This window comes from Capricornis sumatraensis, chromosome 1, assembly GCF_032405125.1.
Source record: "Capricornis sumatraensis isolate serow.1 chromosome 1, serow.2, whole genome shotgun sequence".
NCBI classification, from domain to species: domain Eukaryota; kingdom Metazoa; phylum Chordata; class Mammalia; order Artiodactyla; family Bovidae; genus Capricornis; species Capricornis sumatraensis.
This window is the reverse complement of record NC_091069.1, coordinates 215,364,611-215,391,555: the sequence shown is the minus strand read 5'-3', so window position 1 is coordinate 215,391,555 and position 26,945 is coordinate 215,364,611. Positions and strand designations below refer to the sequence as shown.

The window sequence follows — 26,945 nt, the reverse complement described above, 5'->3', positions numbered from 1 at the left end:
GACTCTGTTTTATATACACACACAATCTGCCTGCAATACAGGAGACCCAGGTTTGATTCCTATGTTGGGAAGATTCCCTGGAGAAGGGAATGGCTACCCACTCCAGTATTCTTGCCTGAGGAATCCCATCAATTATATTCAATAGGGTCACAAAGAGTTGGACATGACTGAGCGGCTAAGTACACACACTTTTTTAGATTCTTTTCCGACATAAGTCATTATAGGGTATTGAGTAGAGTTCCCTGTGCTACACTAAGTCCTTATTAGTTACGTTTTATACATAGTAATGTATGTATATCATCCCAGTCTCCCAATTTATTCCTCCTTCCCCTTATCCCTTGGTTCATTTTACCTTCTTTGAGTATAGTTTTCCATTCTTTTTTTAATTTTTTGAGATGGAAGCTTAGATCATTTATTTTAGCTTTATTCTCTTCTAATACATGTATCCAATGCTACAAATCCTGTTTTTTTATACTTTAGCTATAGCCTACACAGTTTAGATGTACCATATTTTAATTTTCATTTAGTTTGAATAAAACTGACTTCACCTTTCTTGTGTGTTGTATAGAAATATGTTACTTTATTTCCAAACATTTAGAGGCTTTTCTAGTTGTCTTTTGTTTCTTTCCTTTTTCTTCACTATTGTTAGAGACCAAAGACTGAATACCTTTCAACTTTGAAATGTGTTGAGATTAGCTTTATGGCCCATCATAAGCTATGAGCCATGCCATATAGGGCCACCCAAGACCGACAAGTCACAGTGAAGAGTTTTGGCAAAATGTGGTCCACTGGAGGAAGAAATGGTAACCCAGTCTAGTATTCTTGCTGTGACAACCACATCAACAGTATGAAAAGGCAAAAAATATGATACTGGAAGAGGAGCTCCCCAAGATTACAAGGTGTCCAATATACATTACTAGAGAAGAACAGAGGGCAATTACTAATAGCTCCAGAAAGAAGAAACAGCTGGGTCAAAGGAGAAATGACACTCAGTTGTGGATGTGTCTGGTGGTGAAAGTAAGACCAGTGCTATAAAGAACATATTGCATAGGAACTTGGAATAATGTTAGGCCCATGAATCAAGGTAAATTGGACATGGTCAAGCAGGAGATAGCAAGATTAAACGTTGACATCTTAGGAATCAATGAACTAGAATGGACGGGAATGGGCGAATTTAATTCAGATGACCATTATATCTACTACTGTGGGCAAGGATCCCTTAGAAGAAATGGAGTAGCCCTCATAGTCAGCAAAGAGTCTGAAATGGAGTACTTGGGTGTAGCCTGGAAAGTGACAGAATGATCTCGGTTCATTTCCAAGGCAAACCATTCAGCGTCACAGTAATCTAAATCTATGCTCCAACCAGTAATGCCAAAGAAGCTGAAGTTGACTGGTTCTATGAAGACCTATAAGACCTAGAACTAACACCAAAAAAAAAAAAAGTCCTTTTCATCATAGGGGATTAGAATGCAAAAGTACGAAGTCAAGAGATACCCAGAATAATAGGCAAGTTTGGCCTTGGAATACAAAACGAAGCAGGGAAAAGGTAGCAGAGCTTTGCCAAGAGACACACTGGTCATAGCAAACACCTTTTTCTAACAGTATAAGAGATGACTCTACACATGGACATCACCAAACAGTCTTCCTAAATCACTGCAGCTGGTGATTGCAGCGATGAAATTGAAGGATGCTTGTTCTTTGGAAGGAAAGCTGTGACAAACCTGGACAGCATACCAAAAAGAAAAATCATCACTTTTGTGATAAAGGTCCATATAGTCAAAGCTCTGGTTTTTCCAGTAGTCATGTATGGATGTGAGGTTTGGACCATAAAAAAGGCTACGTGCTGAGGAATTGATACTTTCAAATTGTGGTGCTAGAGACAACTCTTGAGAGTCCTTTAGACTGGAAGGAAATCAAACTAGTTAATCCTAGAGGAGATCAACCCTGATTATTCGTTGGAAGGACTGATGCTGAAGCACCAATACTTTGACCACCTGATGCAAATAGCTGACTCATTGAAAAAGACCCTGATGCTGGAAAAAATTGAAGTCTAAAGAAGAAGGGTAAGATGATTAGTTAGCATCACAGACTCAATGGACATGAATTTGAGCAAACTCTGGGAGATAGTGGGGGACAGAGGAACCTGGTGTACTGTAGTCCATGGGGTCACAAAGAGTTGTCAGACAACTTAGCAACTGAACAAGAACCAAAATTCATATTTGAATTTTATAGTCTCTCCTGCTCTGTTTTTTTGTGGTGTATGTTTGTTATCAGTTAAAAACTTCAGGTCTAACTTTGCTTGTTTTCTTCTAGTTGCTTTGTATGGATGTTAGATTCAGGGATTGAACTAAAGCCCTTGCCAGTGAGAGCTCAGAGTCATAACCATTGGACCTCTAGGGATTTCCCTAGATTCTTTTTTGTTGTTGTTCATGATAATAAACAGAATTTTCCTGGATTGGCAGAACAGACAATTTAATTGATGGGCTGAAGGTTTTGTGTGACATAAGATTTCTTGAATGGCAGTATGCTATCATTAATACAGTGAGGTGGAATTTCTTTAATAAATGGGAAACTTTATGGGGAAAGCTAGGTCTGTTTTCAGATCCTTTGATGTCATCTTGTTTTTATAGAGCCCTGAGCTTTAGCACCTTGCTTTCTGCTTCTCTTTACCACCAAGCCACAAGTGACACTTCCCTTTTCAAAAGTATCTCTTTCCCTGAGCATATGTCTGTTTTTTTTTTTTTCTTCAATTCCTGTTTGGTATGATTTTAGTTGTTTTGGAGATGAAAGTAGATATCTGAGTTCAAAATGTCATCTTGACATGGAATCCATGTTAGTTTAATCAATATAAAAATTATAAATATAATTTTAATTATAGTTGTTTTATTTTATAGTAAATATAGTCTATTTTATAGTATTCTACTTGAGACTATTTGAAGTATTGTTGTTATTTTTTGAAAGATAAAATATTAGGATATTTATTTTGATTACATGTGTTTAGAATTTATTAACCAATTAAGAAACTTGACAAATTGGTTTTTGAGGGCAGTAATTCATTTTATGTAGGGATGTTATGGTGATTCTTCCTATTGTGTAGATATTGAAAGCATTTATCTGGTATAATAGACATCTTACTGTCCATTTATTACTCATATATTGTGTGTTCTAGAGTGCCACATTTTTTATCAAATGTTTCTTTGGTTATAATATATCTCCATATTGGCTTTGGTACTCTAGAGACTTCTAGAGTGATTTGTCAGAAAGGAATTTATTTAAAGAATGAGGGGAAAATAACATTGGAAATTGTAGTATAGTTTCTTTGACTTTTTTGTTTCTGTGGTCAAGTAGGAAAACTTTAGTTTTTATTCTTGATGGAGATCCTTCAAATATGTAATTAAATTTACTTAATAAAGTAAACAGGGTTGTTAATAGTCTAGGATGTGTATTTTACTCAAAATTGTGTAATTCTTATGAATGCAAAGAAGTCAGCAGCTTAATTCATTTAAAATATGTATTTGATTTTGTGGTCCTTCTTAACAGCCTTTAATAACATTGTTGTAAAAACTGTGTTTTGAATTTGCTATCTTTTTTCTGTTTATTCTCTCCAGAGTTATGTTTTGCTTCTGGTAGTCTATAAGCAAAGCTAAGAGGCCTACAATATGATAATTAAAATGATGGATATTAAAACATTGCTAGGGGAAGCTAGTAGCTTATATTGTATACCGTGATGTAACTTACTGTTTTCTTTTAATTTGACATTATGAGTGACTTAAACTATGCACATGCTATTGCTATCATAGATCATTGAGCCATATCACCAACATTTATAAAAAAAATATTTCAGAATGGCATATGTTGCTTGTATGAAGACATAACAAACAAAATATTTTTGGAAAATGGTAGGCATATGTTTTCTACAGTCGAGTCTTTGTGTAAGGGAAAATTATAAGATGAATTTGGAGATAATTGAGTTTATTTCAGGTATTAGGTAGGTTGGAAGGAGTAGAGATTAGGAAAGTAGTTGCAGTGGGAAGAGTGAGGCAGATAGTGTAATTGATAGAAGGCTTCTAGTTGTGGTGGTTATTTTTGCTGTGATGGTGATTGAATTATCCTACTTTCTGGTTTCTCTGGGACAGAGCTAGTTTAGGCCTTTTGTCCTTATGTTATAATGCCTTCCTGGACTCTAAAAAGTATCTCTCTTTATTTTCCAAAGGCTTGAATGATGGGTGATACGATTTTCCTGTTATGGAAAACTGGCGAATATCATGTATTTGGTTGCTAAGGTTTCCTGTGGAGAAGACAATAATCTATAATCAAGATTATTATTATTTACCTTCCTATATAAGAGAAATATATTGAAACTGTAATCCTTAGTCAGACTTAACATTTTAACAGTCTGTCAGAAGCATAATACTTCTCTGTACCGGATTAGCTGTGGTTTGAGGGAAACATTTCATATATTCTGACTCAGATTTTACTCATTCATTTGGATTAGCACATCCCACAGTTACTTTTTTCTCAGTGCCTGCCTACTCCCACATCACCTGTCTGCTGTCTCATGATTCAGCAGGAGCTACTATTTAATCCTTATAACAATCCTCAATGGTAGATGTTATCAACATTTTATAGGTGAGCAAACAGATGTCCAGAGAGGAAGTAACTTGTTTGAGGACAGCGTTATGTGAGAATTTATTTTGTTTAGATTTAATACTTCTTTGGCTTTGGATGTATTAACAGCATATACATTTAGTTTTTGAGATACCATAAATACATGATTTCGGCACTGCCTACCTTATCTATGGTCCACAAATGAGTCTACATTTTGTCCAGTAGTGTATTTTTCTTAGTTGTTCTTGTTGTTTAGTTGCTCAGTCATGTCCGACTTTTTGTGACTCCATCGACTGCAGCATGCCAGACTTCCCTGTCCTTCACCATCTCCCGGACCTTGTTCATGTCCATTGAGTTGGTGATGCCATCCAACCATCTCATCCTCTGTCATCCCCTTCTCCACCTGCCTTTTATCTTTCCTAGCATCAGGATCTTTCCAGTGAGTTGGCTCTTTGCATCAGGTGGCCAAAGAATTGGAGCTTCAGCTTCAGCATAAGTCCTTCCAGTGAATATTCAAGGTTGATTTCCTTTAGGATTGGCTGTTTAATCTCCTCGAAGTCCAAGGGGATTGGACTTTCCTTGCAGTCCAAGGGGACTCTCATTTAGAAATGAACTTAAAAGTTTTATTTAAAAAAAGAAAAGCTCTTAAGGATTTGTTGTTAAGAGTTTAAGCTAATGTTTAACTCATTTCTCTTTTGCTATTCTATATTTCACTAGTTCAGTGAAAACTAATTGCCAGAATTATAATGTAAAACCAATTTAGGTAATATACTCTGTGTGTGTGTGTGTGTGTGCACACGTGTATACTATATATGTAGTGGCCATGGTTATCACATAAAAGGTCTCCCCCTTTTTTATTATTCAAAGACTTTAGAATTATCTGTTAAAATTTTTATATATGCACACGTAATAAAATATTTAACTAGAAATGAATACATAAGTGTCTGTAGGGCAGTTCAATTTAGTTCAGTCACTCAGTTGTGCCTGACTCTTTGCGACACCATGGACTACAGAACACCAGGCCTCCCTGTCCATCACTAACTCCTGGAGCTTACTCAAACTCATGTCCATCTGGTCAGTGATGCCATCCAACCATCTCATCCTCTGTTGACCCCTTCTCCTCGTGGCTTCAATCTTTCCCAGCATCAGGGTCTTTTCAAATGAGTCAGTTCTTCGCATCAGGTGGCTGAAGTATTGGAGTTAAATTGTTGCTAAATTAAAATTTTATGTGGAAGATGAGTGTGTCAAAATTAAGAGAGGAAGTAGTCAAAGAGAAAATCATGCAAATTTACCTTTTGTAAATTAGGATGATAAACCCATATTGACATTCCTAACAATAAATATTGTTTTGTTTTGTTGTTTGTTTAGTTGCTAAGTTGGGTCTGACTCTTCGGGGACCCCACAGACTGTAGCCCTCCAGGCTCCTCTGTGCATGAGCTTTCCCAGGCTGGAATACTGGAGAGGAGTGCCATTTCCTTCTTCAGAAGATCTTCCCAACCCAGGGATTGAACCTGAATCTCTTGCATTGGCAGATGTATTCTTTACTGCTGGCAATAAATATTGTCGCTTCTCAAGATCACTTTTTAAAAAAGTTTATGATCTCATGATGCAGTATTTTTCTTTACTCACTGAATGAACCAGTTAGGGATGAAAAAGAACAGAACTTACTACAAGTGAAACTCATATAGTTTTCTTCAGGCCCTATATATGTTCTAAGTACCCAAGACTAGATCATGTGATCTCCTTATCCACAATCTTTTTTTAAAATCTCTTTGATGATTTGTGTTTTCTCGTTTCTTACTTGTTTGATTAATGTAGCTAGGGATTTACCAAATCTGTTGATATACTTGGGAAACCAGAGTTTGGCTTTGTTAATTTTCTTTATTGCTTTCTGTTCCATTGATTTTTGCTTTTTTAATGTTTCCTTTTTCTACCTGCTTTGAGTTTACTTTTGGAACCCTAGGTAATTGATTTTAGACTTTTCTTCTTTTCTGATGTAAACATTTAAAGCTATAAATTTCCCTCTAAACCTTGCTTTAGTTTCATCACACAGATTCCAAAATGCTATATTTTTATTGTCTTTCAGTTCAAAATATTTTCTGTTTTTTTTTGTGATTTCTTACTTGACCCATGATTTATTTAGAAGTGTATTATTTCGTTTCTACATTTTTGATTTTTTCCCTAGACGTTGTTACTGAGTTCTGACTTAATTCTGCTGTGGTCAGATAAACATATTTTGTATGATTTACACTTATAAATCGACCGTTTGATCATCATGAAGTATCCATTTTTTAATTGGGGTGATCTGTTAGTTTCTTAGTGTCTAGGGTGATAGCAGCAGCAGCAGGGTGATAGTTTAGTTTATTTGATATTAATATATTCATTCCAGCTGTTCTGTGTTTACGTGATTTATCTATATTTAGTGCATATCTTAATCATCAAGGACTTACTGTATAGCACAGGGAACTCAACACAATACTCTGTGATATCCTAAACGGGGAAAACATTTGAAAAAAAAATACATGTATATGTATAACTGAATCACTTTGCTGTACACCTGAAACTAACACAACATTGTTAATTAACTATTCTCTAATATAAAATAAAAAAAATTTTAATGGAAAAAAGTGCATTATCTTGTAGATAGTTTATAGTTGTGTGTTGTTTTTTAATTTATTTGGACAAACTAGCTTTTTTTCCCCTCTCAAGCAAAAGGTCTCATGTGTTTATTACCAAACCAACCTGCTAGTACAAAACTATAGAAACAAAGAGAAAAGTCATTTTCCCTATAAGACTCATCTGACAGTCCAGATAGTAGTGAGACTTTCAGAGTGATATGGTAGGATGTAAGCGACTTTGTGCCATCTCTTATGTGATTTCATATAGACCCAGCTTGATTCTTCTCCAGTGTCTCGTCTTGGAGTTATACTTGATTTATTACTTGTTTTCATCCGAATCTTTTGGAGAATGGAACAACTCTGCTTTTGTTTCTTGGCCAGGAATTGCTTAATCTTGAAAGTCTTATGGAAAGACATGTGAGCCTTTTCAGCCTCCTTTTGGGTTAATGAATATTTTTAAAGAAATCTCTTTTGTTTCATCATTTGGGTTTTTAGCTTTACTTCTTTGTATTTTGTTCCTCTTCCTCCTCCTTTTTTTTTTTTTTTCCTCCTGTAAGTGGTCAGTGTAAGGATTACATATACACCCTTACCATTTCAGTGTACTTAGAGGTAATATTTCACTGTTCATGTGAAATGTAAAAACTTTCTAACTGTATATGTTCATTTACCTGCCCTATTATTTAGTCTTTAGCGATTACATGCATTATATCTACTTTAATTATAAACCCTATAGTAAAACACTGTAATTTTTACTTTAAGTACATATGTATTTTAACTAAATTAGGGAAGCACTTTTTTATATTTACCCTTAGATTTACCATTTCTAGTGGCCTTTATTTCCTTTCTAAAGGCCCAAGTTTCCACCATTTATCATTCTGTTTAGCCTGAAGAAATCACTTGAATACAGACTGTAATGTACATTATTAACTGTTGATGATTATGATTTACTTTTACTTTATCTCAAAAATGCCTTTGATTTACTTTTATTTTTTGAGGGATATTTTTGCTGGGTATAAAATTCCAGTTTGGTCCCCCTCCCACCCCTTTCACCATGTTAAGAATTTTGTTCCACTGTCTTCTGATCTTAATTGTTTCTGTGAGAAGCCAGTGATAATTCATGTTATTGTTCTCTTGTATGTAATGTGTCAATTTTTCTCTATTTTCAAGATTTTGCTTTATCTTTAGTTTTCATGAGCTTTACAATGGTATTACTAGTCATGGTCTTCACATTTATTCTGGAGTTCATTAAACTTCTTGACTGTAAGTTAAAAAAATATTTATTTATTTGGCTGCATTTTAGTTGTGGCAGGCAGGATCTTCGTTGCATCACACAGAATCTTTCACTGTGGCACGTGGGCTCTTTAGTTGTGGTACAAGGACTCAGTTGCTCCAAGGCATGTGGGATCTCAGTTCTCTAATCAGGGATTGAACCCACACCCTCTGCATTACAGGGGTGGATTCTCAACCACTGAACCACCAGGGAAGTCCCTGTAAATTTTTTATTCACTGAATCTGGGGAAATTTTGGCTACCACTTTAAAAAAACATTGATTTCTATCTCATTATTTTCTCTACTTCTCTACTTCTGAGTTTAAATAAACATGTTAGACATTTGAATATTGTCACAGAGATTTCAGAAGATCTGTTTTTCTTTTCATTCAACAAATCTTTTTTTCCTCTTAGTTCTTCAGATTGGATAATTTCAGTTTATTTTCAAGTACACAGAGCTTTTTTCCCCCTCTGTTGTTACCAGTCTGCTTCTGGTCTCTTTTAGTATAATGTTAATTTCATATATTGAATTGTTTCAGGTACAGAATTTTTTTACTTTCTTGTTTTTCTTCTAAAATTTTTACCTTTATATTCAGGACAAACATAGTTATACCTACTACTTTAAAATCCTTGCCTGCTAATTCAATATCTGACTCATCTCAGGGTTGGTATCTTTTGTTACATTTCTCACGTTCATTGTATATCTAGTAATTTTGAATTTTATCATGGACATGATGAATGTCATGTTTTGACTATTATGGACTCTATTATATTCCTCTGAAGAATATAAACTTTTTTGTTTACCTTTTTTAAAAGCAGAAAATTAAATGAATTCATTAATATGTATTAGATGATTTAGTCTCTCTAGGGGCAGTTAAAAATTTAGTTCAGTTCTTTCTTCCTTAGCTGTTTGGAGTCTGCCCCTCCCGCATGATCTAAGGTTCAGCCAGAGGTCTGAATAGCATTTACAGCTACAATTTTTGGCTCTCTCCTGACTCTTTTTCCAAGATTCCCCTTTAATTTTCAATTGGTGATGATTTTCCTGAGCCTTTGTTCTAGTTTTTTAGACCATAAATTTTAAAGTTCTCGGTTGGAGTTTTAGCTGTCCTGCATGGCACAGACTTAGGCTTGTCCTCAGAAAAGAAACTCATAAAATAACAATATTTTTTATTGTTGTTTCTTTTTTTCTAAGTGTTGTCATTGCTCATTATTTTTGGTCCATAACCTAATTGTTTGAAGTTACGTTAAATAAATCAGCAACATGTTAAATAGTAAGATTTTTTTCCCTTTTATAGGTCAGTGCCTTCTTTCAGTCACTATTCAGTGACTTTAGACATTTTTTTATAGTGTCTGTTGGATCATCAATCTGTTAAGAGACTTTTTTGTCAGTACTATAGGGCAGGATTTAAAAATATTTACTTTTTAAAGGCATATAATATATCCAACCTAATATTGTCCTTCATTTAATGGAAAGAAAAGCTGGATTATATAGAAGAATAGTTTTAGTGTAACTAATACAGGAAATTATGTTGAATCAATATATTAATAGAAGCAGAGTTTGTAGGGATGGGGAAGATTCTAATTCTTGGGGATTAGACTAGATCCATTTAGATTTGTTATTTTATCTTGAAGAGATTTCAGCATTGAAGACGATTTGAACTTTAAGACTTTTTTGACTGAACAAACACTTTTTAAAAGCTGGTTGTAGTATTACAAGGCTGGCGCACTTTTTTTTTTTTCTATTTATTTATTTACTGGCTGCACTGGGTCTTCATTGTTGTGTGTTTGCTTTTCTTTAGTTGCAGAGAGCTGAGGCTGCTATCTAGCTGTGGTACACAGACTTCTCATTGCAGTGGCTTCTTTTGTTGCAGAGCATGGGCTCTAGGTGGGCAGGCTCAGTAGTTGCAGCTCATGAACTCTAAAGTGCGGGCTCAGTAGTTGTAGTGCACAGTCTTAGTTGCTCTAAGGCTTGTGGGGTCTTCCTGGACCAGGGGTCAAACACATACCCCTATGTTGGCAGGCGGATTTGTATCCATTATGCCACCAGGGACCCGTGAACACCTGAACAAACACTCTTTGACTAAAACTTATATTTTTGTAAACTTGGCACCTATGTTTCTCTCACATATACTTATTCATAAAGAATCATCTTTAGATGCTCACTTCACACAGTTAACTGAATCCTTAATTAAAACTAAATCCTTTTCTTTCAGACAGCTAAAAAAATTTTATTTCATAATACAAATTATATTCTCAATGTATTTAATGAAATCTACTTACCGTAGGTCCCGATCAAGACCTCGGCCACGTTCCCATAGTCGAAGCAGTGAAAGGTCAAGTCACAGAAGAACACGTAGTCGGTCTCGGGATAGAGAACGACGTAAAGGCAGAGATAAGGAGAAAAGAGAAAAGGAAAAGGATAAAGGCAAGGACAAGGAATTACACAACATCAAACGTGGGTAAGTTGAAGCAAATCTAAGCAGTGGTGACTCAGTGATTCCATAGCAGCAATCAAATGTATTTTCATCTTCTGATGTGTTTCTTAGATGGAAAAAAGGGGAGAATATAATGGAAAAAGAAGAAAAGATAAGTCAAAATAACTTATCTCAAATTTTTACTGTACTTCCTTTCTATTCCTGTTTTCATTTAATATTTATAAAATAAATCTTAGAAATAAATTGTACTTGCAAAACTTTATTATGTCAGTAAAGGAAAATTTACATAATTTGTTAGGGAAGTTCCATTTTCCTCATCATGAATATGATACTTAAAATTAGAAGATTACTTATGTTTGAAGATGTATATTGACTTGTTGTAAAACTCTTAGGGAAAAAGGAAAAAGATAAGGGAGGGAACTACATGATTTACTATTGGCTAAAACTTCTTTCAATGTAGAATGAGGACTTCATTAATATAAAGATATATGTGTGTATTAGGTGAGTGTATGTGCATATGAGGCCCAGGATTTATTTTTTCTGGGATTGTTTTCATTAAAACAATTGTTCTAATTTTGTTTGGATTTTTGGATGTTGAAGTCCACTCAAAACTGTTTATTTAATTAGAAGATGTTGAAATGAAATGAAATCTTTATTAGCTTAAATTACAGCTTCTTATTTGTTTTTCCAAAATGACATTGGGGTCTTTTATTCTGTGAAGTAGAGCATCTTAGAATTTGTCCTCTTTTGTCATTCTTTCAACATCCTATATATATTCACTTTAATACTTCAGTACAAGTATTTTGTCTTTTAGTGTGTCACTTTTCAGTGTTAAATTGAAGAGCTTACCAAGATCTTTGATATGGTTCCTTGAGATCTTGATTCTGTAAAGAATTAAATTTATTGAAGGATATGGAATTCTTCCCATCCCTTTCTTTTTCACAGTTGTCTGTATGCTTATTTTTATCCAGATTTACAGTGATAATATATAAAACTGCCTGGATTATTGGCTTTTATGTATTCTTTGAAGTGATCCATTTGTAGTGGATTTTGGGAACATGTTACATTATTATGTGACTTTCTTTTCCCTGATCACCCTGCAGCCATTAATGCACATTGAGCAGTCACTGCCCTATAAAATCCTGAGTTCTGTCTTTTCTAGTTTTAAGGATTGTTGAATATTAGAGGAGATAGGGTTGGATGGAGAAGACAATGGCAACCCACTCCAGTAATCTTGCCTGGAAAATCCCATGGACAGAGGAGCCTGGGAGGCTGCAGTCCATGGGGTCGCTAAGAGTCAGACACGACTGAGTGACTTCACTTTCACTTTTCACTTTCATGCATTGGAGAAGGAAATGGCAACCCACTCCAGTGATCTTGCCTGGAGAATCCCAGGGACTGGGGAGCCTGGTGGGCTGCCATCTTTGGGGTCTCACAGAGTTGGACACGACTGAAGCAACTTAGCAGCAGCAGCAGCAGCAGGGTTGGATATCTGGCTTTAAAGATAGGGAGGCTAACTTAGCCAGAGTTAGAATGAAATGAGGATCAGAGAGGGTATGGGGGAAATATATTGATAAGGGGCAAAAGTCAGAGAATGATAGATTAGAAGAGAGCATATAGCGTAAGTTTCTAAGACTGGAAATACGGACTAAGAAGACAAATAAATTATGTCAGTCAAGGAAATGCCTTGCCCCTTGTTCCTTTTTTCCCCTCCTCGTTTTGGTTTATGCTTTAGCTATTACATAACTATGATTATGTGATGTGACTATGATTTTTACTGGTCATTAAATCTTTGCTTTCTACTTCACCAAGTTTTACATTTTTAGAATAAAGTTGATATTACATAAAGTATTATATGGGGCATTTTAAAGGTACGAGAAACAAGAGCATGAATAAATAAGGAGGTTGGGTAGTTTCAGGAAAGGGTCTCATATAGTGACAGTAATCTTGAAGGTCTGGGCCAGCTGTACAGGTTAGATTCTTTGATCACTCAGAGCTTGTTGTGTTCAAGGGACTCATTCTTAGATGACAGGTTTATAAGATAGTAATATCATATTTGTCATTATTTCTTAAATCTCAACAAAGGTAGTGAACAGGGTCAAAACATGAGGTGTCAGTTGAAGGGCCCTGAGTATGGATGCCAGAAAGCAGTGAATAGCCTGATTCAGTCCCCTTCATGGTTTTAGTGGCCCATAGGACAGGGTGGTATTATGTCAGTGTGCCCTGCCTTCTAGTTAGTGCCTAGTACACACAAATTCATACCCTTTGGTATGATTTAAAATCAGGGTTTAGTGGGGCTATCATTGATATATACATTCAGTATGGTAGTACTTACATATGACAATGCCCCCTGTTTTGCTTCAAAAATAACTTACATATTTGTTTTCTACAGCTTTCATGTTTATTTCTTAAACGTGATTTTTCTTTCTCTTTTAAATAGACAGTTTTATTTTATTTTATTAGTGTTTTGGCTGCAGTGTGCTGTGTGTGGGATCTTAGTTCCCTGAGTAGGGATCGAATTCATGCCCCCTGCATTAGAAATGCAGAGTCTGAACCACTGGACCACCAGGGAAGTCTGTAAACCTGATTTTTAAGCATTTAGGGCAGAGCATGCTGTTGTATGGTCTTTTGTCTCAGAATACCTAATGTACATAGTTGTTCAAAAATATTTATTGGTTATTGATCAGATATACTCATTCATTTGTTCACTTGTCCTGTCAACAATATTTGAATGCCTTCTATTTGTCATGTGTATGTTAAATAATCAGTACATAATGGCTGCCCAATCCTACTGAGAGATTTCATGCAAGTGGCAAAATAAGCATATATAGAAAGGAAGATATGTAAATTATTGCAGTGAAGTCAGATGAATGTTTCAAAAGGAAACTAACTCATATGGGTTAGGATACTTCTGGCTAAGAGTAACAAAACCTAACTAAATGTAGCTTAAACCAAAGGCAGGAAGCTTTTTTGCAGAGCTAGATAGTAAATAACTTAGGCTTCCTGGGCCTTATGTCTCTGTTGCAACTACTAAACTCTGCCCATTTAGCATGAAAGCAGCCATAGATAATACTAAATGAATGGCATAGCTAAATTCCAACAAAACTTAATTTTTTAAAATGGGCAGCTGGCTAGATTTGCCCAAGGGCTGTAGTTTGTCAATCTCTGGCTTAAGCGATAAGTATATTTATTGCTAATATAACCAACAGTTTGGAAGTCAGCAGACCTAGACCCTTTTTATTTTTCCAAGAGGCCAGTCTCAGCACATTGGGTTTCATCTTCAGTCTTGACATATTCTAGTGCAAGGTATTTTCACGAACATTAAACTAGTCAACCTAGATTAGTCAGCATGTTAGGATGGGCTCTTGAAGATGTGATTTTTATACATTGAAGGAAGGAGAAGATGGCATAGAATGTTGTATGCAAAATGAACTTCTTGTGGAAATATTGATACTTGGAGGAAGGCAAAGTGGCTATGGCATACTTGAGGAACTGAAGTCTAATGGGGTTGGTTTACAGAAGGGTTATAATAATGAGAGATGTTTGTGAGAATGCCTTATATGTTGTGGAGCTCCCCTGGTAGCTCAGCTGGTAAAGTATCCACCTGCAACGCAGGAGACCCTGGTTTGATTCCTGGGTTGGGAACATCTGCTCGAGAAGGGATAGGCTACTGACTCCAATATTCTTGGGCTTCCCTGGTGGCACAGATGGTAAAGAATCCACCTGCAATGTGGGAGACCTGAGTTTGATTGGGAAGCTTTTTTGCAGAGCTAGATAGTAAATAACTTAGGCTTCCTGGATTGGGAAGATCCCCTGAAGAAGGGAACAGGTTACCAAATCCCGTATTCTTCCCTGGATAATTCATGGACAGAGGAATCTGGTAGGCTACAGTCCATGGGGTCACAAAAAGTCGGACACAACTGTGCAGCTTTCACTTTCACTTCATATTAAGGATATTAGAGTTAATTCTACAGGCAGTGAGAAGCCAGTGAAATTCAAGTAATTTTATGAACAAAATGCTTTACTTCAGTTCAGTTCAGTTCAGTCGCTCAGTCGTGTCCGACTCTTTCCGACCCCATGAATCGCAGCACGCCAGGCCTCCCTGTCCATCACCAACTCCCGGAGTTCACTCAGACTCATGTCCATCAAGTCAGTGATGCCATCCAGCCATCTCATCCTCTGTCGTCCCCTTCTCCTCCAAGCCCATTCCCTCCCAGCATCAGAGTCTTTTCCAATGAGTCAACTCTTTGCATGGGGTGGCCAAAGTACCGGTGTTTCAGCTTTATCATCATTCCTTCCAAAGAAATCCCAGGGCTAGATCTCCGTCAGAATGGACTGGTTGGATCTCCTTGCAGTCCAAGGGACTCTCAAGAGTCTTCTCCAACACTACAGTTCAAAAGCATCAATTCTTCGGTGCTCAGCGTTCTTCACAGTCCAACTCTCACATCCATACATGATCACAGGAAAAACATAGCCTTGACTAGATAGACCTTAGTCAGCAAAGTAATGTCTCTGCTTTTGAATATGCTATCTACTTTGGTTTTCCTCCAAGGAGTAAGCGTCTTTTATTTTCATGGCTGCAGTCACCATCTGCAGTGATTTTGGAGCCCAAAAAAACAAAGTCTGACACTGTTTCCACTGTTTCCCCATCTATATCCCATGAAGTGATGGGACCGGATGCCATGATCTTCGTTTTCTGAATGTTGAGCTTGAAGCCAATGTTTTCAGTTTCCACTTTCACTTTCATCAAGAGGCTTTTTAGTTCCTCTTCACTTTCTGCCATAAGGGTGGTGTCATCTGCATATCTGAGGTTATTGATATTTCTCTCTGCAATCTTGATTCCAGCTTGTGTTTCTTCCAGTCCAGCATTTCTCATGATGTACTCTGCATACAAGTAAAATAAGCAGGGTGACAATATACAACCTTGATGTACTCCTTTTCCTATTTGGAAGCAGTCTGTTGTTCCATGTCCAGTTCTAACTGTTGCTTCCTGACCTGCATACAGATTACTCCAGAGGCAGGTCAGGTGGTCTGGTATTCCCATCTCTTTCAGAATTTTCCACAATTTGTTTTGATCCACATAGTCAAAGGCTTTGGCACAGTCAATAAAGCAGAAATAGATGTTTTTCTGGAACTCTCTTGCTTTTTCCATGATCCAGCAGATGTTGGCAATTTGATCTCTGGTTTCTACCTTTTCTAAAACCAGCTTGAACATCTGGAAGTTCCCGGTTCACGTATTGCTGAAGCCTGGCTTGGAGAATTTTGAGCATTACTTTACTAGCGTGTGAGATGAGTGCAATTGTGCAGTAGTTTAAGCATTCTTTGGCATTGCCTTTCTTTGAGATTGGAATGGAAATTGACCTTTTCCAGTCCTGTGGCCACTGCTGAGTTTTTCAAATTTGCTGGCATATTGAGTGCAGCACTTTTACAGCATCATCTTTCAGGATTTGAAAGAGCTCAACTGGAATTCCATCACCTCCACTAGCTTTGTCCGTAGTGATGCTTTCTAAGGCCCACTTGACTTCGCATTCCAAGATGTCTGGCTCTAGATGAGTGATCACATCATCATGATTATCTGGGTCGTGAAGATCTTTTTTGTATAGTTCTTCTGTGTATTCTTGCCACCTCTTCTTTTTTATTTTTATTTTTTTCTGTGACTGATTTTATTTTATTTTATTTTATTTATTTATTTTTAAAATCTTTAATTCTTACATGTGTTCCCAAACATGAACCCCCCTCCCACCTCCCTCCCCATAACATCTCTCTCAGTCATCCCCATGCACCAGCCCCAAGCATGCTGTATCCTGCGTCAGACATAGACTGTTGATTCAATTCTTACATGATAGTATACATGATAGAATGCCATTCTCCCAAATCATCCCACCCTCTCCCTCTCCCTCTGAGTCCAAAAGTCCGTTATACACAGCTGTGTCTTTTTTCCTGTCTTGCATACAGGGTCGTCATTGCCATCTTTCTAAATTCCATATATATGTGTTAGTATACTGTATTGGTGTTTTTCTTTCTGGCTTACTTCACTCTGTATAATCGGCTCCAGTTTCATCCATCTCATCAGAACTGATTCAAATGAATTCTTTTTAATGGCTGAGTAATACTCCATTGTGTATATGTACCACAGCTTTCTTATCCATTCATCTGCTGATGGACATCTAGGTTGTTTCCATGTCCTGGCTATTATAAACAGTGCTGCGATGAACATTGGGGTACATGTGTCTCTTTCAATTCTGGTTTCCTCAGTGTGTATGCCCAGCAGTGGGATTGCTGGGTCATAAGGTAGTTCTATTTGCAATTTTTTAAGGAATCTCCACACTGTTCTCCATAGTGGCTGTACTAGTTTGCATTCCCACCAACAGTGTAGGAGGGTTCCCTTTTCTCCAGACCCTCTCCAGCATTTATTGCTTGCAGATTTTTGGATCACAGCCATTCTGACTGGTGTGAAGTGGTACCTCATTGTGGTCTTGATTTGCATTTCTCTAATAATGAGTGATGTTGAGCATCTTTTCATGTGTTTGTTAGCCATCCGTATGTCTTCTTTGGAGAAATGTCTATTTAGTTCTTTGGCCCATTTTTTGATTGGGTCGTTTATTTTTCTGGAATTGAGCGGCATAAGTTGCTTGCATATTTTTGAGATTAGTTGTTTGTCAGTTGCTTCCTTTGCTATTATTTTCTCCCATTCAGAAGGCTGTCTTTTCACCTTGCTTATATTTTCCTTTGTTGTTCAGAAGCTTTTAATTTTAATTAGATCCCATTTGTTTATTTTTGCTTTTATTTCCAGAATTCTGGGAGGTGGATCATAGAGGATCCTGCTGTGATTTATGTTGGAGAGTGTTTTGCCTATGTTCTCCTCTAGGAGTTTTATAGTTTCTGGTCTTACATTTAGATCTTTAATCCATTTTGAGTTTATTTTTGTGTGCGGTGTTAGAAAGTGATCTAGTTTCATTCTTTTACAAGTTTGCCACCTCTTCTTAATATTTTCTGCTTCTGTTAGGTCCATACCATTTCTGTCCTTTATCGAGCCTATCTTTGCATGAAAGGTTCCCTTGGTATCTCTAATTTTCTTGAAGAGATCTCTAGTCTTTCCCATTTTGTTGTTTTCCTCTATTTCTTTGCATTGATTGCTGAAGAAGCCTTTCTTATCTTTCTTGCTATTCTTTGGAACTCTGAATTCAGATGCTTATATCTTTCCTTTTCTCCTTTGCTGTTCACCTCTCTTCTTTTCACAGCTATTTGTAAGGCCTCCCCAGACAGCCATTTTGCTTTTTTGCATTTCTTTTCCATGGGGATGGCCTTGATCCCTGTCTCTTGTACAATGTCACGAACCTCATTCCGTAGCTCATCAGGCACTCTGTCTATCAGATCTAGGCCTTTAAATCTATTTCCCACTTCCAGTGTATAATCATAAGGGATTTGATTTAGGTCATAACTGAATGGTCTAGTGGTTTTCCCTACTTTCTTCAATTTGAATCTGATTTTGATAATAAGGAGTTCATGATCTGAGCCACAGTCAGCTCCTGGTCTTGGTTTTGTTGACTGTATGGAGCTTCTCCATCTTTGGCTGCAAAGAATATAATCAATCTGATTTCGGTGTTGACCATCTGGTGATGTCCATGTGTAGACTCTTCTCTTGTGTTCTTGGAAGAGGGTGTTTGCTATGACCAGTGCATTTTTTTGGCAAAACTCTATTAGTCTTTGCCCTGCTTCATTCCACATTCCAAGGCCAAATTTGCCTGTTACTCCAGGTGTTTCTTGACTTCCTACTGTTGCATTCCAGTCCCCTATAATGAAAAGGAGATCTTTTTTTGGTGTTAGTTCTAAAAGGTCTTGTAAGTCTTCATAGAACCGTTCAACTTCAGCTTCTTCTGCGTTACTGGTTAGAGCATAGACTTGGATAACTGTGATATTGAATGGTTTGCCTTGGAGACAAACAGAGATCATTCTGTCGTTTTTGAGATTGCATCCAAGTACTGCATTTCAGAGTCTTTTGTTGACCATGATGGCTACTCCATTTCTTCTTAGGGATTCTTGCCCATAGTATTAGATATAATGGTCATCTGAGTTAAATTCACCCATTCCAGTCCATTTTAGTTCGCTGATTCCTAGGATGTCGACATTCACTCTTGCCATCTCTTGTTTGACCTCTTCCCATTTGCCTTGATTCATGGACCTGACATTCCAGATTCCTATGCAATATTGTTCTTTACAGCATTGGACCTTGCTTCTGTCACCAGTCACATCCACAGCTGGGTATTGTTTTTGCTTTGGCTCCATCCCTTCATTCTTTCTGGAGTTATTTCTCCACTCATCTCCAGTAGCATATTGGGCACCTACTCACCTGAGGAGTTCCTCTTTCAGTATCCTATCATTTTGCCTTTTCATACTGTTCATGGGGTTCTCAAGGCAGGAATACTGAAGTGGTTTGCCATTCCCTTCTCCAGTGGACCACATTCTGTCAGACCTCTCCACTATGCCCACCTGTCTTGGGTTGCCCCACAGGCATGGCTTAGTTTCATTGAGTTAGAGAAAGCTGTGGTCCTAGTGTGATTAGATTGACTAGTTTTCTGTGAGTCTGGTTTCAGTGTGTCTGCTCTCTGATGCCCTCTTGCAACACCTACCATTTTACTTGGGTTTCTCTTACCTTGGGCGTGTGTATCTCTTCACGGCTGCTCCATCAAAGGGCAGCTGCTGCTCCTTACCTTGTAGGAGGGGTATCTCCTCACCGCTGCCCTTCCTGACCTTCTACATTGGATAGCTCCTCTAGGCCCTCCTGTGCCCAGGCAACCACAGGTCCTTTGGCGTGGGGTTGCTCCTTTCAGCCTATGCCCCTGGCCTTGGGCGTGGGGTTGCTCCTCCCAGCCACTGCCCCTGGCCTCGGGCGCAGGGTGGCTCCTCCGGCCGCCACCCCTGACCTCGGATGTGGGGTAGCTCCTCCCGGGCATGGGCTCCTCCTGGCTTCTACCCCTGATGCCGGTCGCACAATAAGCTTTACTTACTGTGGATATTATAATAAGCATCTAACAAATATATTTTCTAAGTGCCAGAAGTTTTGCTAGACATATAGTATCTCATTTAATTTTCATAATAACCTAATGAAATACATGCTTTTATTATCCCATTTATACAGATGATGACTTGTGATCATAGGACTTGTAAATAAATGGCAGAGATAGGCTTCTAATTCACATTCACTGACAATAGTATCCTGACTCTTAATCGCACAAAACCCATAGTTATTGATGGTGATCTGTATTGTGTGAGTTCAAGTGATATGCTGTTGCTTAAACTTTCATAGGAAGTAGCTAAAGAAAAGTGAAAGAATCTTCTGTTCCTTATTTTTCTCTGACTGGTTTGGATATCTGTTATTAGTAAAAGATTAATTCCTTTTCTGCCTTCTGTACTTTCCCACATTAGCATTTCATCTGTTTATTTGAAGTTATTTTTCATTATATTAATAAAACCACAAAAATTTTTAGGCCTTAATTAAATGTATTTTTGTGATGGCTTCATTGAATCTTTGAAATTTGATTTAAGGAATGCATGTAGGTAGAGAGAAAGGAAAAATGATTCACGAATGATTGAATTAGGACTTATGTATCAGCTCATTGTGATTGTATAACTCAGCAACAAGTATTTTAGCTTGTACTAAATAACCCTACATGCTTCCTCATATAAGAGAAAATAACAGCTCATGTGATTCTGCTTCTTTATGCATAACAATCTTTGTTTTCATCAAACCAGTTTGAAAAAAGAAATATTTACAAATATTGATAGGACATAAAGTGGACATTTATGAAGTAGAAAGCAAGGAGAGTAAGTACAATAATGGGTAAAGGAGTATTTTATAAATTGGAAAAAATAATAGGAAAATTCTGAAAAACCTTTAAAAAATAGCTAGTTGAGTACACGTTCTGGAAATTTCTGGAGCATTTTAATGGTTTTTATTAGGATTTATCTTATAACATCATAAACTGATCTATTCGTTTCATTAATTTGCTGAAGAACGAAGACCTAATATAAACTAGGAGGATATTAGGTGTTTGTAGGGTTTAAAAGGTGCCTTTCTTTACAACAGTGAGTGAAAAATTAATACAGGAAAGACGCTAACCAAGCCTTGTCTTAGATTTTATCAAGAAAGTTTCATGACTTTAATTTTTAATGTTTTATATTTATAAAACTTCATTTCTAGGAATATTTACTTTTTTAAATATTGATGCAGATTTTGTTTATATTACTTCCTCCCAAATTTATAGAACAAATATTTATTATATCATTAGATGATTATATTTCTTTTATGAGGACATGTCTTTGCAACATGAAAACAAATTTTATTAATAATAGAGTTATTAAATTGAAATTGAACACCTAACAATACCATTTTGTTAAGCAAACTTTTATTGAGAGTCAAAAATTAGAAATATGAAACTTTCCATGGTATATTATGGTTATAACTTGGTTTGATGATGTGAACATTGTATATCCCATTTGAGCCTTCTCTAGAAACATTTTATTCAACCTCCAAAAAGTATGTGCTTAGTTGTTCAGTCGTGTTTGACTCTTTGCAACTCTATGGACTGCAGCCCGCCAAGCTCCTCTGTCAATTCTCCAAGCAAGAATACTGGAGTGGGTTGCTATGCCTTCTTCCAGGGGATCTTCCCATCCCAGGGGTTGAACCCAGGTCTCCTGCATTGCAGGTGGATTCTTTACTGTCTTAGCCACCAGGGAAATCCTAAAAGTATAGACAACCACTATAAAACATCTTTATAGACTTCTTTGAAAATTAGTTGTTAATAAATGTCAGTACTTCCAGTGACATACCACCATCGATTTTAAATCATGCTGCCATCCTTAGGAGTAGATTTTAAGTGCTGCTACTGCTGCTGCTAAGTTGCTTCAGTCGTGTCCGACTCTGTGCGACCCCATGGATGGCAGTCCATCAGGCTCCCCCGTCCCTGGGATTCTCTAGGCAAGAACACTGGAGTGGGTTGCCATTTCCTTCTCCAATGTATGAAAGTGAAAATTGAAAGTGAAGTCGCTCAGTTGTGTCCAACTCTTAGCACCCCCATGGACTGCAGCCTGCCAGGGTCCTCCGTCCATGGGATTTTCCAAGCAAAGGTACTAGAGTGGGGTGCCATCGCCGTTGATTTTAATTTATTTTCAATCATGATTTTAAATCACCAGCTGAGAAAATTTGGTTTAAAGCATTTATTGCCTAGTAAAATGCTTTCTTAATTTGAATAACTTTAGGATTCATCAGGAACCTAATGTATTTTCCTTTATGAGACACTACTGTGAAAGCTTTTCACTTTTACTATTCCCTCATTAGCTTTTCAGTAGATAAATGCTCTTCTCAGAAATGTGCCCATCAATAACTTCTGGAATAGTTTTCCCAAACACTTGAATTGATAACTTTTTCCTTTGTATAACTTTCTGAAGCTTTCTGCTTTTAAGAGAGGTAAGACTTTCCCTCTGGATATACAGAATGCACTGCAGCAGTGCTTTTTGGTAGGTAATGTGAGACGGATGTATTTAAATATAATTTCTTAAATGTGACTCCCACTAAATCAATTGTCTTCTTTAAGTCTCTTTGAAAATATATCTAGAAGTCACAGGGATAGCAGTGAAATTAGGCTTTGGTTATAGCCCATGGCCTATAGTTCCCTGTATGTAAAATCTTCCACTGAAGAGTTGACTGTGCAATGTAATTAGAAGTTATATTGCTTATATTAAAATTATTTTAGGTATATTTTTATATACTAAAAACACAGAAAGTATATCAACAGAGGCAACATATACTTTTTGTTCATGGGAATTGCTACTTTTGAACATATAGCCATTATGAATGAAAGTGAAAGTCGCTCAGTGACATCGACTCTTTGCGACCCATGGACTATACAGGGCCAGAATACTGGAGTGGGTACCTTTCCCCTTCTCCAGGAGATCTTCCCAACCCAGGGAACGAACCCAGGTCTCCTGCATTGCAGGCAGATTCTTTACCAGCTGAGCCATAAGGAAAGCCCAGCCTTTATGAATAGTACATCTTAAAAAAAAATATGCTAAAGGGTTTAGATTCTGGGAAAGTTAAATTGCAGAAATTAGAATTAATGCTAGTTTTAAATCTTCCACAATTTTTTCCCCTACAAGACAAGTTAGTTTCTGTGAGCTTTAATGTATTCTTCTATAAAATGTGGATATTGATAATTAAAAAGTATTAGAATTAATTTTAGACGTTCAGTATCATGTAGTAGTCATACTCTGTGTGTAAAGATATGGCTTGGAACTTAGCAATGTTCCTATCTTCAGTTGTAGAATTTCATGTATTAAATTCCTGTTGATGAGGTTTTTCCTACCTAGTGCTTGGCAGAAGATGTTGGAAGTGGTTTGGGAATGCTGGACTTGAGTTTGACAGCAGTTACATACTCTTAGAGGCTGTCATATTTTTCTTTACCTCTTATTTCTTTATGCAGCAGGAAGTCATTTATGCTAATTTACCCCTATTTGCATATAGGTTATAGAATTCTGTGGTGCAGAGTGTGCTTAGAACTCCTTTTAAGTGTCTGTTTGGATCAAAGGAGGGCTGTGTGATAGCTGTTGTCTGACACCAAGCTGTGTGGTGTTGTTTTCATTAAACATTTATCACACTTCGGATGTGACAGCAGGCAACTTTGTGCCAGGATAACATGTTTTCATGCAAAATTTATTGAAAAAGACGAGACTTTGTAAAGAGATCTTGTTGCCTTTCACCAGTGGCGAAGGGTAAATGGTTCGAAGGAAATATACCTTTAACACATGTCATTGTAACATGCAAAAGAAGCTTCGTACTGTCAGTTTTGTTAAGCAGATAAACAAATACATCTTTAAAGTATGTGTGCTGGATTTTTCTTCCTTTTTAAAGCTTTTAGAATTTACTTATGAACTGAATAAATGCCAATAACAGTGGCTCATTATGTTTTTAGGAGTATTTTATATGACAGTAAAATTTACCATCTAACTTCCGTTATGTGGGTTTGAATATTTGTCACCAAGTATTATTGAATAGTGTGGTTCAACAGGAACAATCTAATTTTTCAAAAAGGTGAGATCGAGAAAAGGAAATCCATCATAACAAAAAGAATAATCAACAAGAGCAGGAGACATTGGTTTTATAAGTTCTCCCCCAGGTCACCACCTTTCTCTTATTCATCATATTAGTACACTTTAATTATCCCAGAGTTTGCTCAGTAGAATTTGACATGAATTATGCCTGATAGAGCATTAAATGGCATGAATTGTAAGCCCAGTCTTTGTTTTTTGTGGTTGTTTGGCTGTAAAAAGCCTTGGAATGAGAGGAGATCCTTTTATTTTCCTTTTTCATTCCATTAGAAGCTGAGAAATTATAATTTTGTGAAGAATTGGTAAGAGTGAAAGTATCCTCAAGCTGTACTTTTTAATATGTTTTATCACATGGAGTATAAAAATTTGATGAGACCCTTTACTATTACAAAAATCTTTAACATTCAAGATTAAAAGGAGATAAGTAGTGAGTTGTGTGTGATGGAAAGAACTTTGTCTTTGCAACTATGTAGAATTCACACAAACCTTCAAATTGTGACTTATTTTTCTTTGGATCTATTAAACGATTTTTTTTTAAGTTTATATCATGATTCATAAACATATACATAAACCCATGCCAAAGCTGTTGGTTAACTCATTAGCTAATAAGGGAACCCCAAAAGTTGTTACAAAGAGCTCAAAGGAAAATCCAGAGAACAAGCTTGCCTGACATGACCTTGCTTGGTTGATTCAAAACTGCCTTTTTCTACATGGGGAGGGAAACCAGTTTTAACTCCACTGGACAAATCATTTGAGTATCTATGGAACATATTAATTTTCATTGTTATCAACTATCTATAATTTGTGGAATTTAAAAATACTTGAGATATGGGACACAGAAAGGTGGAGGTAACTTGAAAAGGCACCCTAACAAAACACCCAGTCATCTTTTTTGGTCATCTCAAATCATTTAAAATTTTTTTCCTAACAAGACAAGTTATTCTCTTTAACTTTTAAATTTCTTCTGTAAAACGACTGCGCTGTGCTGTGCTCAGTTGTGTCCAACTCTTTGTGACCCCATGGACTGTAGCCTGCCAGGTTCCTCTGTCCATGGGATTTCTCAGGCAAGAATACTGAAATGGGTTGCTGTTCCCTTCTCCAGGGGATCGTCCCAACCCAGGGATCAAACCTGCAACTCCTGCATTGGCAAGCAGATTCTTTACCACTGCATACGTGGGAAGCCCAAAATTGGGGTAACGATAATTGAAAAGCTGTAAATATTAGAAGCATTGTGTGTAAGAGACTATCTATGTTTTAGGGTTTTAATAAATCATAGTTATTTTATTTTTTATTAATAATATGAAGTTAAGTATTGATTCCTGTGATTATCAGTTTTTCAACTATCATTCTTTTTTCTTACCTTTGTGTCTTTTTAAAGAAATATTCCCTCAGCTTTAAAAACTCTTTCTTTAATGTTGTCCTTTCCAGTGATCTTTTTGTCTCATTTTAGAGATCACATCCTTTATAAAGTATTTCTTGCCTCTCATGAGATGCTAAATAGATATGCAGTTAGCACCCACAGTATCTATACCTAATCTGAACAGAGACCTTTGTAACTATAAAATTTTGTAATTGCCAAATTATATATATCTTATTTATTGTATTTATATTTACTAGGATTATAACAAGTACTGAAATATTTGTAGAAAGTATAAATAAATGGTTTTAAAAGTTGTTTCTGGGTTATAAAATTTAGCTTTTAAGTGTCTAAAAATGATAGAATTGAACTTTTGTTGTTAGGAAAATAACCAGCTTTTCCCCCTACCACTCCATGCCTGGTTTAAGTGTGCATGTGCACACACATAAACATATGTGACTTCCATCAAAGCCTCTCGACTATATTTTTAAAGAAGTCCGCAAAACTTCCTCTATCCTTTTCTGTACTTTGTTATCAATCATGCTGCAATCAATATCATTTAGCATCAGTCATTTAAAAAACTGAATGTCACTTCTAGGATTTATATTTTAAATACTGATTAAAATTCCAGTCCTCATTGATGACTCTCCTTGCCTAATCTATTTCAGGATCTTAATTGGTGTCACCTACTCTGCTGAATTAGTACATGGTTACAGAGCAAACTACTAGAGTTAAATATACCACTCCATAGGGAACTTTTACTGAAGGCCTTGGTGTTTGCCTTTAGTTAGTTATGTATGGCTTTGTAAGCTAAATATTCTACACTATTGTTAAAGGGATGTAGAGGGAATAAACTTGGACTGCCAGCCAAGTCTTTTCTTTCTAAGTAAACAGGCAGTTCCCCTAAAAGCTAAGCTGTTGCTTATAATTACTCATTATAGTTCTAATTTATACCTCATTGTAAAGCACCTTGGGTGTCTCAGATTTGAATGATGCTAATCTGAATAGAAGCAATCTGTTCAATATTTTTTTTTAAAAAAAGGATCTAGTTTATCCATTTCTCATAGGCTTTCTTCCCAGTCTAGTGATCATTGGAATGGAATCTTCAAAATAGAACAGGTTGGAATACACCATACACCATAATACTGTGTGGCTGTCATATCATTAAATCTCGGTCAGCACAAGCAGAGAAGCAGAAGTTTAACTTCCTTTGATTAAACAGCAAAGATTAGATTTCTACATGAAGTTTTTTTTATATTTTAATGTGGATATCTAGGTCAGTTTTAAGATGGTTGGTTTAAATGTTTTTAATGTCCTAGTAAATAGAATATGTGTAGACAGGTGATAGGAATAATCTCTTTGGATAGATGTAGTTATGGGGTACAATTTTCCACTGAAGCAGAGTAAGTTGTATGCATTCCATCCATGTTTACCCTATCTTCGGTTTCAAGGCACTGGAAGTATATAATAAAAGAAAGACTGCAGATGGTGTTTGGGGTTAATACTTTTCATTTAGTGCTCGAGATATGATCCTTAGGTTCTGAGATAGTGTGTA

The 26,945-nt window shown here is 36.5% G+C and overlaps 1 protein-coding gene across 3 annotated transcripts in view; it reads left to right on the top strand.

The window, feature by feature from the left end:
* RSRC1 (arginine and serine rich coiled-coil 1) overlaps window positions 1-26,945 on the top strand; it is a 444,205-nt gene that overhangs the window by 97,604 nt on the left and 319,656 nt on the right. For all 3 annotated transcript variants that reach the window (XM_068979359.1, XM_068979344.1, XM_068979354.1), the window contains exon 4: window positions 10,780-10,953. In XM_068979359.1, coding sequence (XP_068835460.1) covers window positions 10,780-10,953 — 174 coding nt within the window. The remainder of the gene's footprint in view (window positions 1-10,779; window positions 10,954-26,945) is intronic.